General features: G+C 43.6%; 1 protein-coding gene across 1 annotated transcript in view; it reads left to right on the plus strand.

Annotated features, from left to right (window-relative positions):
• TMTC1 (transmembrane O-mannosyltransferase targeting cadherins 1) overlaps positions 1–12387 on the plus strand; it is a 183701-nt gene that overhangs the window by 149572 nt on the left and 21742 nt on the right. Inside the window, exons 13-14 of the mRNA XM_056846824.1 lie at positions 2959–3067; positions 11417–11519. Of these exons, the coding sequence (XP_056702802.1) occupies positions 2959–3067; positions 11417–11519 (212 nt within the window). The remainder of the gene's footprint in view (positions 1–2958; positions 3068–11416; positions 11520–12387) is intronic.

Genomic DNA, 12387 nt, shown 5'->3' on the forward strand with positions numbered 1-12387 from the left:
TCCGCTGTGATAATATGCCATCAAATGTTGGTGGTGCCCTTCTGCTGTCAACACAGGACAAACTGTCCAGTAGCTCTCATTTATTGGGGATAGGATGCTCTCAAAATGTGGTTTATCTTTGAGCTGTTCTATTGATAAGGATCCCAAACCAATCCCTAGATAACAGCTTGCATAGGATTTTTGTTTGTTTGTTCTCCTTGCTGGCTGCCAAACTACCTTGGGCCAACAAATGGAATTATCGCTCCTCTCCCACGCACAAAGAATGGCTGAATTAAGTATGGCAGATATTGGGGCTCTATAAATTTAATCTATCTTTTACATGTTTAACCTGTCTTTCCTACAGGAAGTGCTGGGAAGTATGCACAGTTCTCCCTTCCATCATTTTATCATTACAACAACCTTGTGAAGAAGGTTGGGTTAGAGGGAGAGTCACTGGCCCAGATTCACCCAGCAGCATAGCAGGGAATTAAACTCAGGTCTCCCCAGTCCGAGTCCATTATTTTAACCACTATACAACACCAGCTATAACATGTCAGTTCCTGACAGCTAGGCCCCATTAATGCACCCCAAAAAAGAAGGAACAGAGGAATTTGCTGTCTTTGAAAAACCATAAATCAGCCATGAAACTCAATCAAGCCACCAGGTTTGAAAATGTGGTAGGAAACTACTGAAGGTTTGGAAACCTTGATGCAAGTTAAGAAAAGGCCAGCGTTCTTGTTTCTAATGTTAATTTCTGCCAAGGATATACTGGCATCTTTCATAGGTTGGTAACAAGTTCAGAGTATTGTAGGATGCACAGTTAAATTGTGGAACTCCCTGCCCCAGGATGTGGTGATGGCTGCCAACTGGGAAGGCGTTAAGAGGGGAGTGGTCATGTTCAAGGAGGAGAGGGCTATCCATGGCTACTAGTAAAAATGGCTACTAGTCATGATGCATACCTATTCTCTCCAGGATCAGAGGAGCATGCCTATTATATTAGGTGCTGTGGAACATAGGCAGGACAATGCTTCTGCAGTCGTCTTGTTTGTGGGCTTCCTAGAGGCACCTGGTCGGCCACCGTATGACTAGACTGCTGGACTTGATGGACCTTGCTTTGATATAGCATGGCCTTTCTTATGTTCTTATGATGTGGATGGAAACAGAACTATTTTGAGTTTGGTGTCTGCAGTGTTCATGCAAATGTCATGCAGTTATGTTAAAGACAGGCAACTAATATGTTGGGAATAGCAGCCTCCTCTTAGCTCAACCCAGTATTGAACAGAAATGTCATTGTTCTGTAAGCATATAGCATCATCTGCTTATCCCAACCTTCCTCCATTGAGCAACAGGTGGCATACATGCCTCTCTCCTCCTGCTGTGCCCTTGCCCTGCCAAGTTCAAAATGCCGGTTCCCACCCTGAACCATATTGTACGCCTTTGGTGGGGGACGGGGGGATCTTCTGTGTCCTGTTTAGCGGGCAGGTCAGGTAGAGCTTGATAGATTTCAGCATCTCGATTTCTTTCATTTTTGGAGCCACATTGCAGCAGAAAGCATTTTCATTCACTCCCCAGCTAAATCAGTCACCCTGCCACCTGGGCATTATACTGTGTGTGTGTAAAGTGCCGTCAAGTCGCAGCCGACTTATGGCTACCCCTTTTGGGGGGTTTTCATGGCAAGAGACTAACAGAGGTGGTTTGCCAGTGCCTTCCTCTGCACAGCAACCGTGGTATTCCTTGGTGATCTCCCATCCAAATACTAACCAGGGCTGACCTTCCTTAGCTTCTGAGATCTGACGAGATCAGGCTAGCCTGGGCCATCCAGGTCAGGGCGGGCATTATACTATGGGTACCTTTTTTATAACATATGCTGCCCATTCTTGCTGCCCATTTCTTTGTCTCCTATCAAGTTGGGGCACTTTCTGAACGAAAAGAGCATGACTTGTTATGAAATTAGCCTGCGTTAAGAACTTGTGGATTGCATGCCATTCTGAAAGTATACAGGCTTCCTGGTACATCCCCCTTCCCTTTTGGATCTCTGGAAATTCCCCATGAAAAAGGAGAGTCTTGGGCTGAGAGGGACAAGGAAAAGGGCCAGTGTTAAACGGATTCTCACCCTCCACCCCCTTGTTTTTGATCAGGGCTGGCTGCTTTACTTTGCCTAGGTTCTCTGGGAGATTTATGTTGCCTGGTACAATTGGTGGGGAGTGCAGAAAATTAAGAGAAGGAGCCACATCTCTCACACAATTGACTGATCTATTTGACAGCAGATATCACAGTTATCTGCTTCTCAGAAAGTGTCTTTAGCTGTTTTATCCAGGGAGTGATATATCTATTTTGTGCAATATTATTTTGCGGACATGTTAAAACAATGTGGGCTATGGAGTCTATTTGATCTGGACAAACTGGGCATTTTTGTTCTTCGCAGTAATTTTATGGTATCGCCCTCATGTCTCGGCTGAGTCTAGGGCATTACATCTCACCAAAAAGAAACCTCGTCTGAACTTATGAATTTCTAGCCAGCGGAAATAGTCTGGCAAGGAGAAAGTTCTGTTGAAGGGTATCTGGAAGAAGCGAGGTGAACATTTTGATTTGCGTCCTTACACTAAGGACCAATCTTCATTTAAGATCTTATTTTGTAATTGTTTACAGCTTGCAGCTTTCAGTCACTCTATTGAAAGGGAGTAAGAGAAGGAGCTTTGTGGTGAATTTCATGCCCCGCCCAGCAAGCTGTGGGAAACTTTGCCAGCAGGTGCCAAGGCACACATCCAGTAACTGCTCCCCTCCTCTCTGCGCTGACAGGCTGTGGAATATGATACCGCCCCAGGAGATGCTCGATGGAAGGAATTTAATTATTTAGTCCTTGCTGAAAAAGAGGAGGCAGGCACTCCGAGTCTGTTAGCAGTGCTGTAATCGATAGGTGAGCCGAGAACGTTATTAAAAGAACTGCCTCTTTTCCACCTCCCTTCATATGACTTGCAGGTCCCAAGGGAAGGAGGACGAAGCCGTTCTCTTGCTGAGAGATTCCATTCAGTATGGACCAGAGTTTGCAGATGCTTATTCCAGCCTTGCTTCACTGCTGGCTGAACAGGTAACCTGTTCCCTTTAGGTTCACATAGCCAATAATGTGTCTGTGCTGTGTGCACCAGCGTTCCCTTTCGTTGTCTCGCTGTTGGAAGAAACATGCTTGTGATTAGGGCTGTAGTCATTTTGTGCGGGAAAAATAATTTAAAAAGAAGCGGTATGACACCTTAATAACAATACAGAACTATAATAGAGCTGTATAACAATACATAATAATAAAGGAAACAGTGAAAGGGGGAAATCAGCATTCACAAAGGTTAGAAGTATGCATATGGAGTTATGCCATCATTTATTTTTAGATTTCAGAAACCAATAAACCAGGACCATCTCTCCATAAGTCTGTCTCTAGGGACAAATCTATTCCTTTGAGCCTTATAAGTGTGAGTTAATTTAGTCATTAAGGCTACATTCCAAACCCATTTTAACCAATCAGAAATAGCCGGATTAACCTTTTTTCCCAGCTGTAAGCAATGTTTAATTTAGTAGCAGATAATAAGCTTAACACTAACTCTAAATACGTAGTTAACACAATGCCTTTAGTTCCAAATCTTTAGTTCCAAAGGAATATCATAATATCTCCTAAAGTTTTGGAAATCTGTATCTACCATTTTTTTATTTTGAACAATCCACACCAATCAAATCCACTGAATGTGAACAACTTCTTCAACAGCTGTCCATTATGTTGTATAAATATAGGCTTAAAAAATTTTTTTTTTTTAAGGAATTGAAAGTAAACCTGTGTCAAGGTAATCCCAATTCTGGGCCTGAATTGTACATATTCATTTCCATACTTTACCTTTTTTTACATTGTGTTTTCTGCTTTTAACCAAGGAGCTGTTCTGGTTAACTACTGCAAAATCGTATATTTTTATTCTTTGTTTATTAATAGCGCATTCCTGAGTTTGGGGGCCGAATGGAGGTGCCGTTACCCCTATGTCAGCATCCGTGCCACTTTCGCTGGGCAGACTGGCACAGACGTTGGCGTAGGGCCACTTGCGCCAAGCCCTGGATGGCCGTTGCAGCATGGCCCTCGGATGCTGGGTCAGCCTCCTGTTGGTGTCTCGCCAGCGCAAGACCTCCCGCTGGCATCCTTGGAGGGCTTCCCTGGAGCGTTCCAGGGGCAGAGCTGCTGGGAGGCAGCTTCCTAACCCCTTTCAGCCCAGGAATGCTTCTTTTAGCCACAGCGGTGCGGCGCCAGCTTTCTGTTGGCGCCGCATCACTGTTTTCAATGGGGCTTTCTTCTCCGTTTCTAAATGTTTGTTTTTAGAAAGCCCTTCCCCCCCCCCCACTGCTGCAGTGACCAAACCTTTTTGGAGGCGCTGTGGCCACACCATCCCCGGCCGCTGCAGCTTTTAAAAAAATCCCATTGTTCTGTCCTCTGGGGACCCCAAAGCAATTTAAATGAACGGGTGGGGGGCGGGAAATCCCTGAGTACGATAAACTCCATCCTGGACTGGTCCTTGATCCACTTTGCTCTGTTCACTCAAGGGCACAGGCTGTGAGTGAAGGGCCAAGAGCCAGGGGGCCTTTTGGCTGGTCCCAAAAGGCTTGAGCCTCTGACCGTGCTGATGCTTAAATACCTGCAAATAGGAAGGGGAGTGGAAGCTCCGCTTAGATGTTATGCAGTTGACAGAGATGTTCTGAAGAATTCACCTCCCTTTCTGATATTGTAGCATTTTATCTTCTACAGCTGTCTGACAAACATCTTACACTTGTAGTGGATGTTGGGCCCAAGCGTAAGTTCCCTCGTGGTATATACACCTTAATATAGGATATGATATTTGACATGCAGGATTGATAGTGCATATCTGATTCCTACAATTCTGCCCTCTCAGAAACAGAGAGGAAAGGGTCATGGGGATCTTCACTAAGATTCCTTATTCACCATGATTTTGCAATCCTATTCCAAATCTTGTTATAAACGATGGCTAATATGGGAACCCTCTACAGTAAAGCCAGATCATTGCAGGTTCTCTCAGTATGCTATCAGTCGTCACAACTTTGGGGAGGGGCTGTGGCTCAGTGGTGGAGCATCTGCTTGGCATGCAGAAGGTCCCAGGTTCAGTCCCCGGCATCTCCAGTTAAATGGACTAGGCAAGTAGGTGATGTGAAAGACTCCTGCCTGAGGCCCTGGAGAGCTGCTGCCGGTCTGAGTAGACAATACTGACTTTGATGGACCAAGGGTCTGTTTCAGTATAAGGCAGTTGTGCTGGTCTACGACCGTAACAACAATAAACAAACAAACAGTATAAGGCAGCTTCATGTGTTCATGTGTACCATTGCGTGTGGTGCATGAGAGAGAGAGAGTCTCCCTCACTGTTCCTCAGGAGGAGTACATGCACTATTTTGCAAACAACTGAAACACTCTGGAATCCTTTCATTCTTTTGTTTATATAAGGCAAATGAAACTTACGAAATGGGGAGAATGGTTTTCTTTGTATTATTAAATGCTACCATACCACCTCCTCATTATTATTATTCCCTAGAGGAATGATTTTTTAAAAATGTCTAGGTTCATAGGCTAGGTAGAAAACGCTGCAAGGGCTGTTAGGAGAAAGAAAACCAGAACTTTGCCTTTTGATTCTGGCCTTGCTTTTATCTACAAGCATAGAGCAGAGAACCATCTCTGCATGATAATTTTTTCCCCTTCCTTGCCATTGAAGTATGAATAAGCTCCAACGTTGAACTGGCTCCAGAAAATAAATGAAATTAATGGCTCACAGTGACAAGTGGTTTAAACGGTATGGATTTTCAGCAGTGTGGAACACTGGTCAAAAGGCCATTTAGAGCAATAACTAATATAGAGTCAAAGAGGCTGGGAGTCATAAGCAATTGCCCCTTAGAAGTTGTAACCTTCTTTGTCGCTGAGATGATAGAAAACCTATAGAAAAGGTTCATGCTTGATCTATACAAGTCCTCCAGCCATTATGTCATGCATGGAAGCAATTTAAAAAAAGAAAGAAAAGTGAGTAGAGAATAAGTAGGGGGGGGGTTATGTTCTGGGATCTTCTTGGTCCAGATGACCCAAGCAGATACTCATGTTTTTAGAATCATAGAGTTGGAAGGGGCCATACAGGCCATATAGTCCAATCCCCTGCTTAATGCAAGATCAGCCTAGAGCATCCCTGTCAAGTGCATGTCCAGCCTCTGCTTAAAGACTGCCAGGGAGGGGGTGCTCACCACCTCCCTACGTAGCTGATTCCACCGTCAAACAACTCTTACTGTAAAAAAAAGTTTTCCTAATATCTAGCCTTTTAATGGGTAGTTTATATAGTTTGCAAAGAGTACAAACAACTTTTTTACTATTTCTATTAACCTGTGGTTAGAGCGTAACACTAAGAGTTTTAATGGTAAATTGTGAAGAGTTGTGCTGGTCTATGACTGTTTTTAATAAAGAATACCGTAAAGAGTAACATCTAGCCGGTATCATTCCACCTGCAATTTAAACCCATTATTGGGAGTCCTATCCTCTGCTACCAACAGGAACAGCTCCCTGCCCTCCTCTAAGTAAGCTCATTTATTCCTTACAAATGTTTCTTTTGTTAAAAGAACATTCCAGCTGTAGTTGCACCCACGTGGAGGTGTTGCGTGTGATTCGTTGATCGTGAGAGTGGAAGGGAATCTGTATACCTCCAAACATCATGCAGCTTCCCCATCTGAAGATCCAGGTGTGCATTCCATTCCTTCTTTGCAGAATGAGGCTGCCGTGGGTGACTGCTAGAGCTAAAACACCTGACTCTCACTTTGTGGTGGTTATTTTTAGTCAAATCCCAGAGTCTGGAAGTATAGATTTTATCTTCCTGAATCTTAGCATTCATGGATAGGAGAATTTCTGGATAGAAGCGACTGTGCTTCGTTCCGTATTGAGAACTTCTTTCTTGATAGACAGCTAGAAATATTCAGAGGCCCTTCCAGGCTCTGCTCCCCTTGCAGTCGTTCTGTGATAATCTAAATACTTTAAACCTCCCTGCATCCTGACAATCTGTAAGATTTGAAGTTAAACGAAGGCTGATTTGGTACATTTATTAAAAATCCCATTATTTAAAAGGTTAAATTGCCTGAAATCACTCCAGTACAATAATCTAGTCTGTGCTGCCTATGCAGCTGCGCTGTCAGTGTTATCCTACGTAAAATTTGCATAGGATCCTCTGGGGTTTGTGTCTCTATTAAAGAGTGGTACATATCCTAAATGGCAGGAGAAAAAGAGGAAGACCCAACAAGAGATGGATTGACTCAATAAAGGAAGCCACAGCCCTCAGTTTGCAAGATCTGAGCAAGGCTGTCAAAGATAGGACATTTTGGAGGACATTGATTCATAGGGTCGCCATGAGTCGGAAGCGACTTGATGGCACTTAGCACACACACACATATCCAAAATGATATTCACGGAATATGTGAACAAGGTACAATAAATAGAAGAAGAAGAGTTGGTTTGTATACCCCGATTTTCTCTACCTTTTATGGAGAATCAAACCAGCTTACAATCTCCTTCCCTTCCTGTCCCCACAACAGACACCTTGTGAGGTAGGTCGGGCTGAGAGAGTTCGGAGAGAACTGTGATTAGCCCATGGTCACCCAGCAAGCTTCATGTGGAGGAGTGGGGAAACCAACCCAGTTCATCAGATTAGAATCCGCCGCTAATGTGGAGTGGTGGGGAATCAAACCCCGTTCTCCAGATTAGAGTCTATTGCTCTTAACCACTACACAACATAGAGTTGGAAGAAGCCATCTAGTTCAACCCCTTTCTCAATGCAGGAGATCCAGAGCTAGAGCATCCCCAACTAATGACTGTCCAATCTCTTCTAGAAAACCTTCTAGCAAGGGAGAGCCAATCACAACCTCCATAAGTAATCGGTTCCATTGCTGAACTATTTTTACCATTAATAAATTTCTCCTAACATTCAACTAATATCTGCCTTACTGTACCTGGAGACCATTCAATCTAATCTTTCTCACTGGAGCAGCCGAGAATAAGTCTTTGACCTCTCCCATGTGGCAGCCCTTCAAGTAGTTGAAGAGCCTGATCAGGCTTCCCTTTTCCATGCTAACATATTCAGTTCTTTCAAGCTTTTTCTCATGCTAACATATTCAATTCTTCCATGCTAACATATTCAGTTCTTTCTCATGGGACTTGTTTTCCAGACCCCTGACCATCTTCCTTGCCCTCCTTCACACCTGTTCCAAATTGCATACATCTTTCTTAAAAGCGTGGTGCACCAAACTAGACACAGTATTTCAGTTCTGAAAATCTGAGAAGAACATTTAAGAATAGCCCAGCTAGACCAGACCAGTGGTCCATCTAGTCCAGCATCCTCTTTCATACAGCAGCCAACCAGTTGTCCCCGAGGGCCAACAACCAGGGCACAGAGGCCTTTCCATCTAACACTGAGTTTCAGAGGCTTATTGCCTCTGAATATGGAGGTCTTCAAAGGTGCTAGCTATCCTTCCCAGAGTTGTCTCATTGCAAATTTAATTTCCCCCCACTCCCCTCATCCAAGTCATTAAGAAAAATGTTTAAGAGCACTGGGTCCAGAACAGAGCCCTGTAGCACCTTACTCAACATTTTCTTCCAGATTGATGAGCACTCTTGGACTATAGTTATCTAACCTTCAGTGAATCCACCTGACAGTACTATAATCTAGCCCACATTTAATCAGTTCACTAACCAAAATATGATAGGGACTTCGTTAACTGCTTTACTGAAATCAAGGTATGTTATATCCCCAACATTTCCAGGATCCACTAATCAATTAAAAAGAAATAAGGTTACCATATATACTCGCGTATAAGCCGAGTTTTTCAGCCCCAAAAAAGGGCTGAAAAAACCCAACTCAGCTTATACGCGGGTCAATACGGTAGGTGGAGGGAGGGAGGGGGAACTTACCGCCACCGCCGGCCCGTGCGCCTTCCCTGCGGCCTGGGAGCGGCCAGCGGGGCCTTCCGACGTTTTAATGCTATGACTTTTGCTACACTTTACCAGTTCTCCAGGATTTCTCAAAGATGATACATATTCCGATGGTGCATCAGCAAGTTCCTTTAGTACTGTAGAAGATCCAGCAGGCTATTAAGACTTGAACCCATTTAACTTAGCTAGGTATTCCCTGACCAACTCATTACTAAACTTGAGCTGCCGTCCTGTCCCCTCACTGTTCACACTACTTTTGTGAGGTCACATGCAGTTCCCCTTTTGGAAGAAGAAGGAGGCAAAAACAGGTGGCAGGCCATTTCGCCTTCCTGGAGAGAATAGGTATGCAGCATGACTAGTATCCATTTTGACTAGTAGCCATGGATAGCCCTCTCCTCCATGAACATGTCCACTCCCTTCTTAAAGCCTTCCAAGTTGGCAGCCATCACATCCTGGGGCAGGGAGTTCCACAGTTTAACTATGTGTTGTGTGAAGAAATACTTACTTTTATCATTTTTGAATCTCTCACCCTCCAGCTTCAGCAGATGACCCCACGTTCTGGTATTATGAGAGAGGGAGAAAAGCTTCTCCCTGTCCGCTCTCTCCATAGCATGCAGAATTTTATAGACCTCTGCTTGCATGACTCTAGCAGTTGCTGAAGTGCCGTTCCTTCTCACCAGCTGAAAATAACCTGATAACAAGTCACATGGAGGAAACCCGTGTTGCAAGAGGTTCAGAATGAGAAAGATCAGTGCTATCTCACTCTCCATGCTCCCAGAGTAATGCGCATTACTAGGCGCCAGTGCTGCAAGTTATACTTCTAGACGTTTCCTAGCCAAACTGATGACTTGCAGGTCCTGGATATATTTTTTATTACGGTTCTTTTGGGGATGGGATTTGCCTTGGTTGGTCCTGCACAGCACGTTTTCCCCAGCAGCCTGGGAATCTAAAATGAGCACTGATGTTCCTTTGCTCCAGTAGTTGTAAAAGGTGCACTTAAGATTAATGTTTCATGCTCACAGAAGTTGGGCTGTAAGTCAGCGTAATTACCCTGTCCTCCTCTTGAAAGGTGATTTTCCAAACCGGAGCGGAAAGAGAGAACCCTTACACAAAACAGTGTTCTAGTGAACTTTCTGAGACCGTATTCTGTTGCTTTGGAAGACTTTGTACCTTTCTCAAAAGTTTGGGAATTGGCTCCCCAATCTTGCAAGCTGCAAGATACCATTGTAGCCTTCAGTCTTATTCTCTAATACCATTTTTTGTGTGGAAAAGCTTATGGTGTCAAATGATTGGAATTCAGTACAGTACAGGAAGAATAAGCCCATCAGCCTTGTTTCAGGTTTCCCAGATTGGTGCTACAATTATAGGAGGTCTTTGCTGAAGGCCTGTTGTTTCGGAAAAGGCATCTGGGAGGCTGCCGCTGATATCTTGAACTAAAACATTACATCAGAATAAAATAATACTATATTGCTGGTTCCTACCAGAAAACTTTCCTTTCCCTAGATTTAACAGCCACTGGCTATCCATCAACCACTTAATACTTTAAAAGGGGGAAGTGAAATTTAATTTTTCCTTGACACTATTAAGAGAAAGGTTGCAACATCTCTCATGCAATTGACCGATCTATTTGACAGCAGATAATGCAGTATCCGCTTCTCAGAAAGTTACTTGTGATCTATGAAGAAGTTTTGCATATATAAAAAAGGCAATAGAGTCTCCATTCATTTTGGATTAAAAATGCTTATTTGTAAGACTTGTATTACAAATGTAAAATGTGCCTTTGATTTGCAACTATATTATTGAATTGATATTCATATATATTATTGAATTGATATTCATGTATGTAATGAATATATTATTTTGAGTTTTGAAAATAACTCCATATTGGTTGCGTACCAGTTGTTATATGGTTTGTTTCACACATTAGTACCTGACTCCCCCCTTAATTATTATTCAGCTTATTGAACACATGAAGCTGTCTTATACTGAATCAGACCCTTGGTCCATCAAAGTCAGTATTGTCTACTCAGACCGACAGCGGCTCTCCAGGGTCTCAGGTAGAGGTCTTTCACATCACCTACTTGCCTAGTCCCATTAACTGAAGACACTGGGGATTGAACCATGGGACCTTCTGCATGCCAAGCAGATGCTCTACCACTGAGCCACAGCCTCTCCAAGGAGTTTATTATTCAAGGAGTTTGGAATGGCAGCAGACTTGCTTAGTTTCACTGTGCAGGATGGCATTGCATATACCCAGACTATTCATTGGGCCCTCTGGGGTGGGGGAATTGCTCTTTCAAGGCTAGTGCTGGCTTATAGGGAGGGCTGTGCATGTATGTGTCCATCCCCACAAGCCAGCTGATTCTGTGAAAGAAATCAGTAGGTGACAATTTATAGCAGGGCTAACTGTACTTTGAATAACCACATTTCCGAATTCTCTCTGTGTTCAAGGATCAATTAAAAGATGCAGAGGAAGTATACCAGGCTGGAATACGAAATTGCCCAGAGAGCTCAGATCTTCATAACAACTATGGGGTTTTCTTAGTGGATACCGGTAAGTAAAAAAGGAGCTGGGGTTTGTATGCTGCATCTAGGTTATTGGATCTTTTCTGAAAGTCAATAAGTTTAGAAGGGTGTAAGTCTGTTTAGGATTACATGGTTAATTGGCTCAGTTTATTTGTGAGAACCGTTCAAGAACCCTGAGAGCCAGCATGGTATAGTGGTTAAGAGCAGTGGACTCTGATCTGGAGAACCAGGTTTGATTCCCCCACTCCTCCACATGAGCGGCAGAGGCTAATCTGGTGAACTGGATTTATTCCCCCTCTCCTACACATGAAGCCAGCTGAGTGACCTTGGGCTAGTCATATTCTCTCATCCCCACCTACCTCAGAAGGTATCAGTTTTGGGGAGGGGAAGGGAAGGTGATTGTAAGCCGGTTTGATTCTCCCTTAAGTGGTAGAGAAAGTCAGCATATAAAAACCAACTCTTCTTCTTCTGAGACTTCTGTAAGCATTTGCATTGTGGTCATGAAAAAATCAGGGCTTCGTCAGAAGTAAACATTCATGGATGATGTAAAGTGCCTCCCATTTTGTGCGGTGACATTTGTGAATATACTTGAAATAATTTGATGCTGCCCCCCCCCCCAACTTCTACTGGTATTTCTCAGAGACATTTTTCCCTCTTCTTTTTTTGGGTCCTGAGTTGCCTTCACTGAATTGGCTTGATGGTTGGTACCCACCTGCTTTTACCGATGAAGTGACAATATGATGTGATTCTGTCGTGTGTGTCTTTAAGCAGGATCGCACACATCACCACACCTGCCCGGATTAAACAGCAGATGTGTCTGCAGGCATGGTTCCACCTTCCCTTTCTCACCTGTTAACAGTTCGACACAAAGCATTTTATTTGGTATTTAATTTGGC

Source organism: Euleptes europaea, chromosome 3 (assembly GCF_029931775.1).
Source record: "Euleptes europaea isolate rEulEur1 chromosome 3, rEulEur1.hap1, whole genome shotgun sequence".
Lineage (NCBI taxonomy): Eukaryota > Metazoa > Chordata > Lepidosauria > Squamata > Sphaerodactylidae > Euleptes > Euleptes europaea.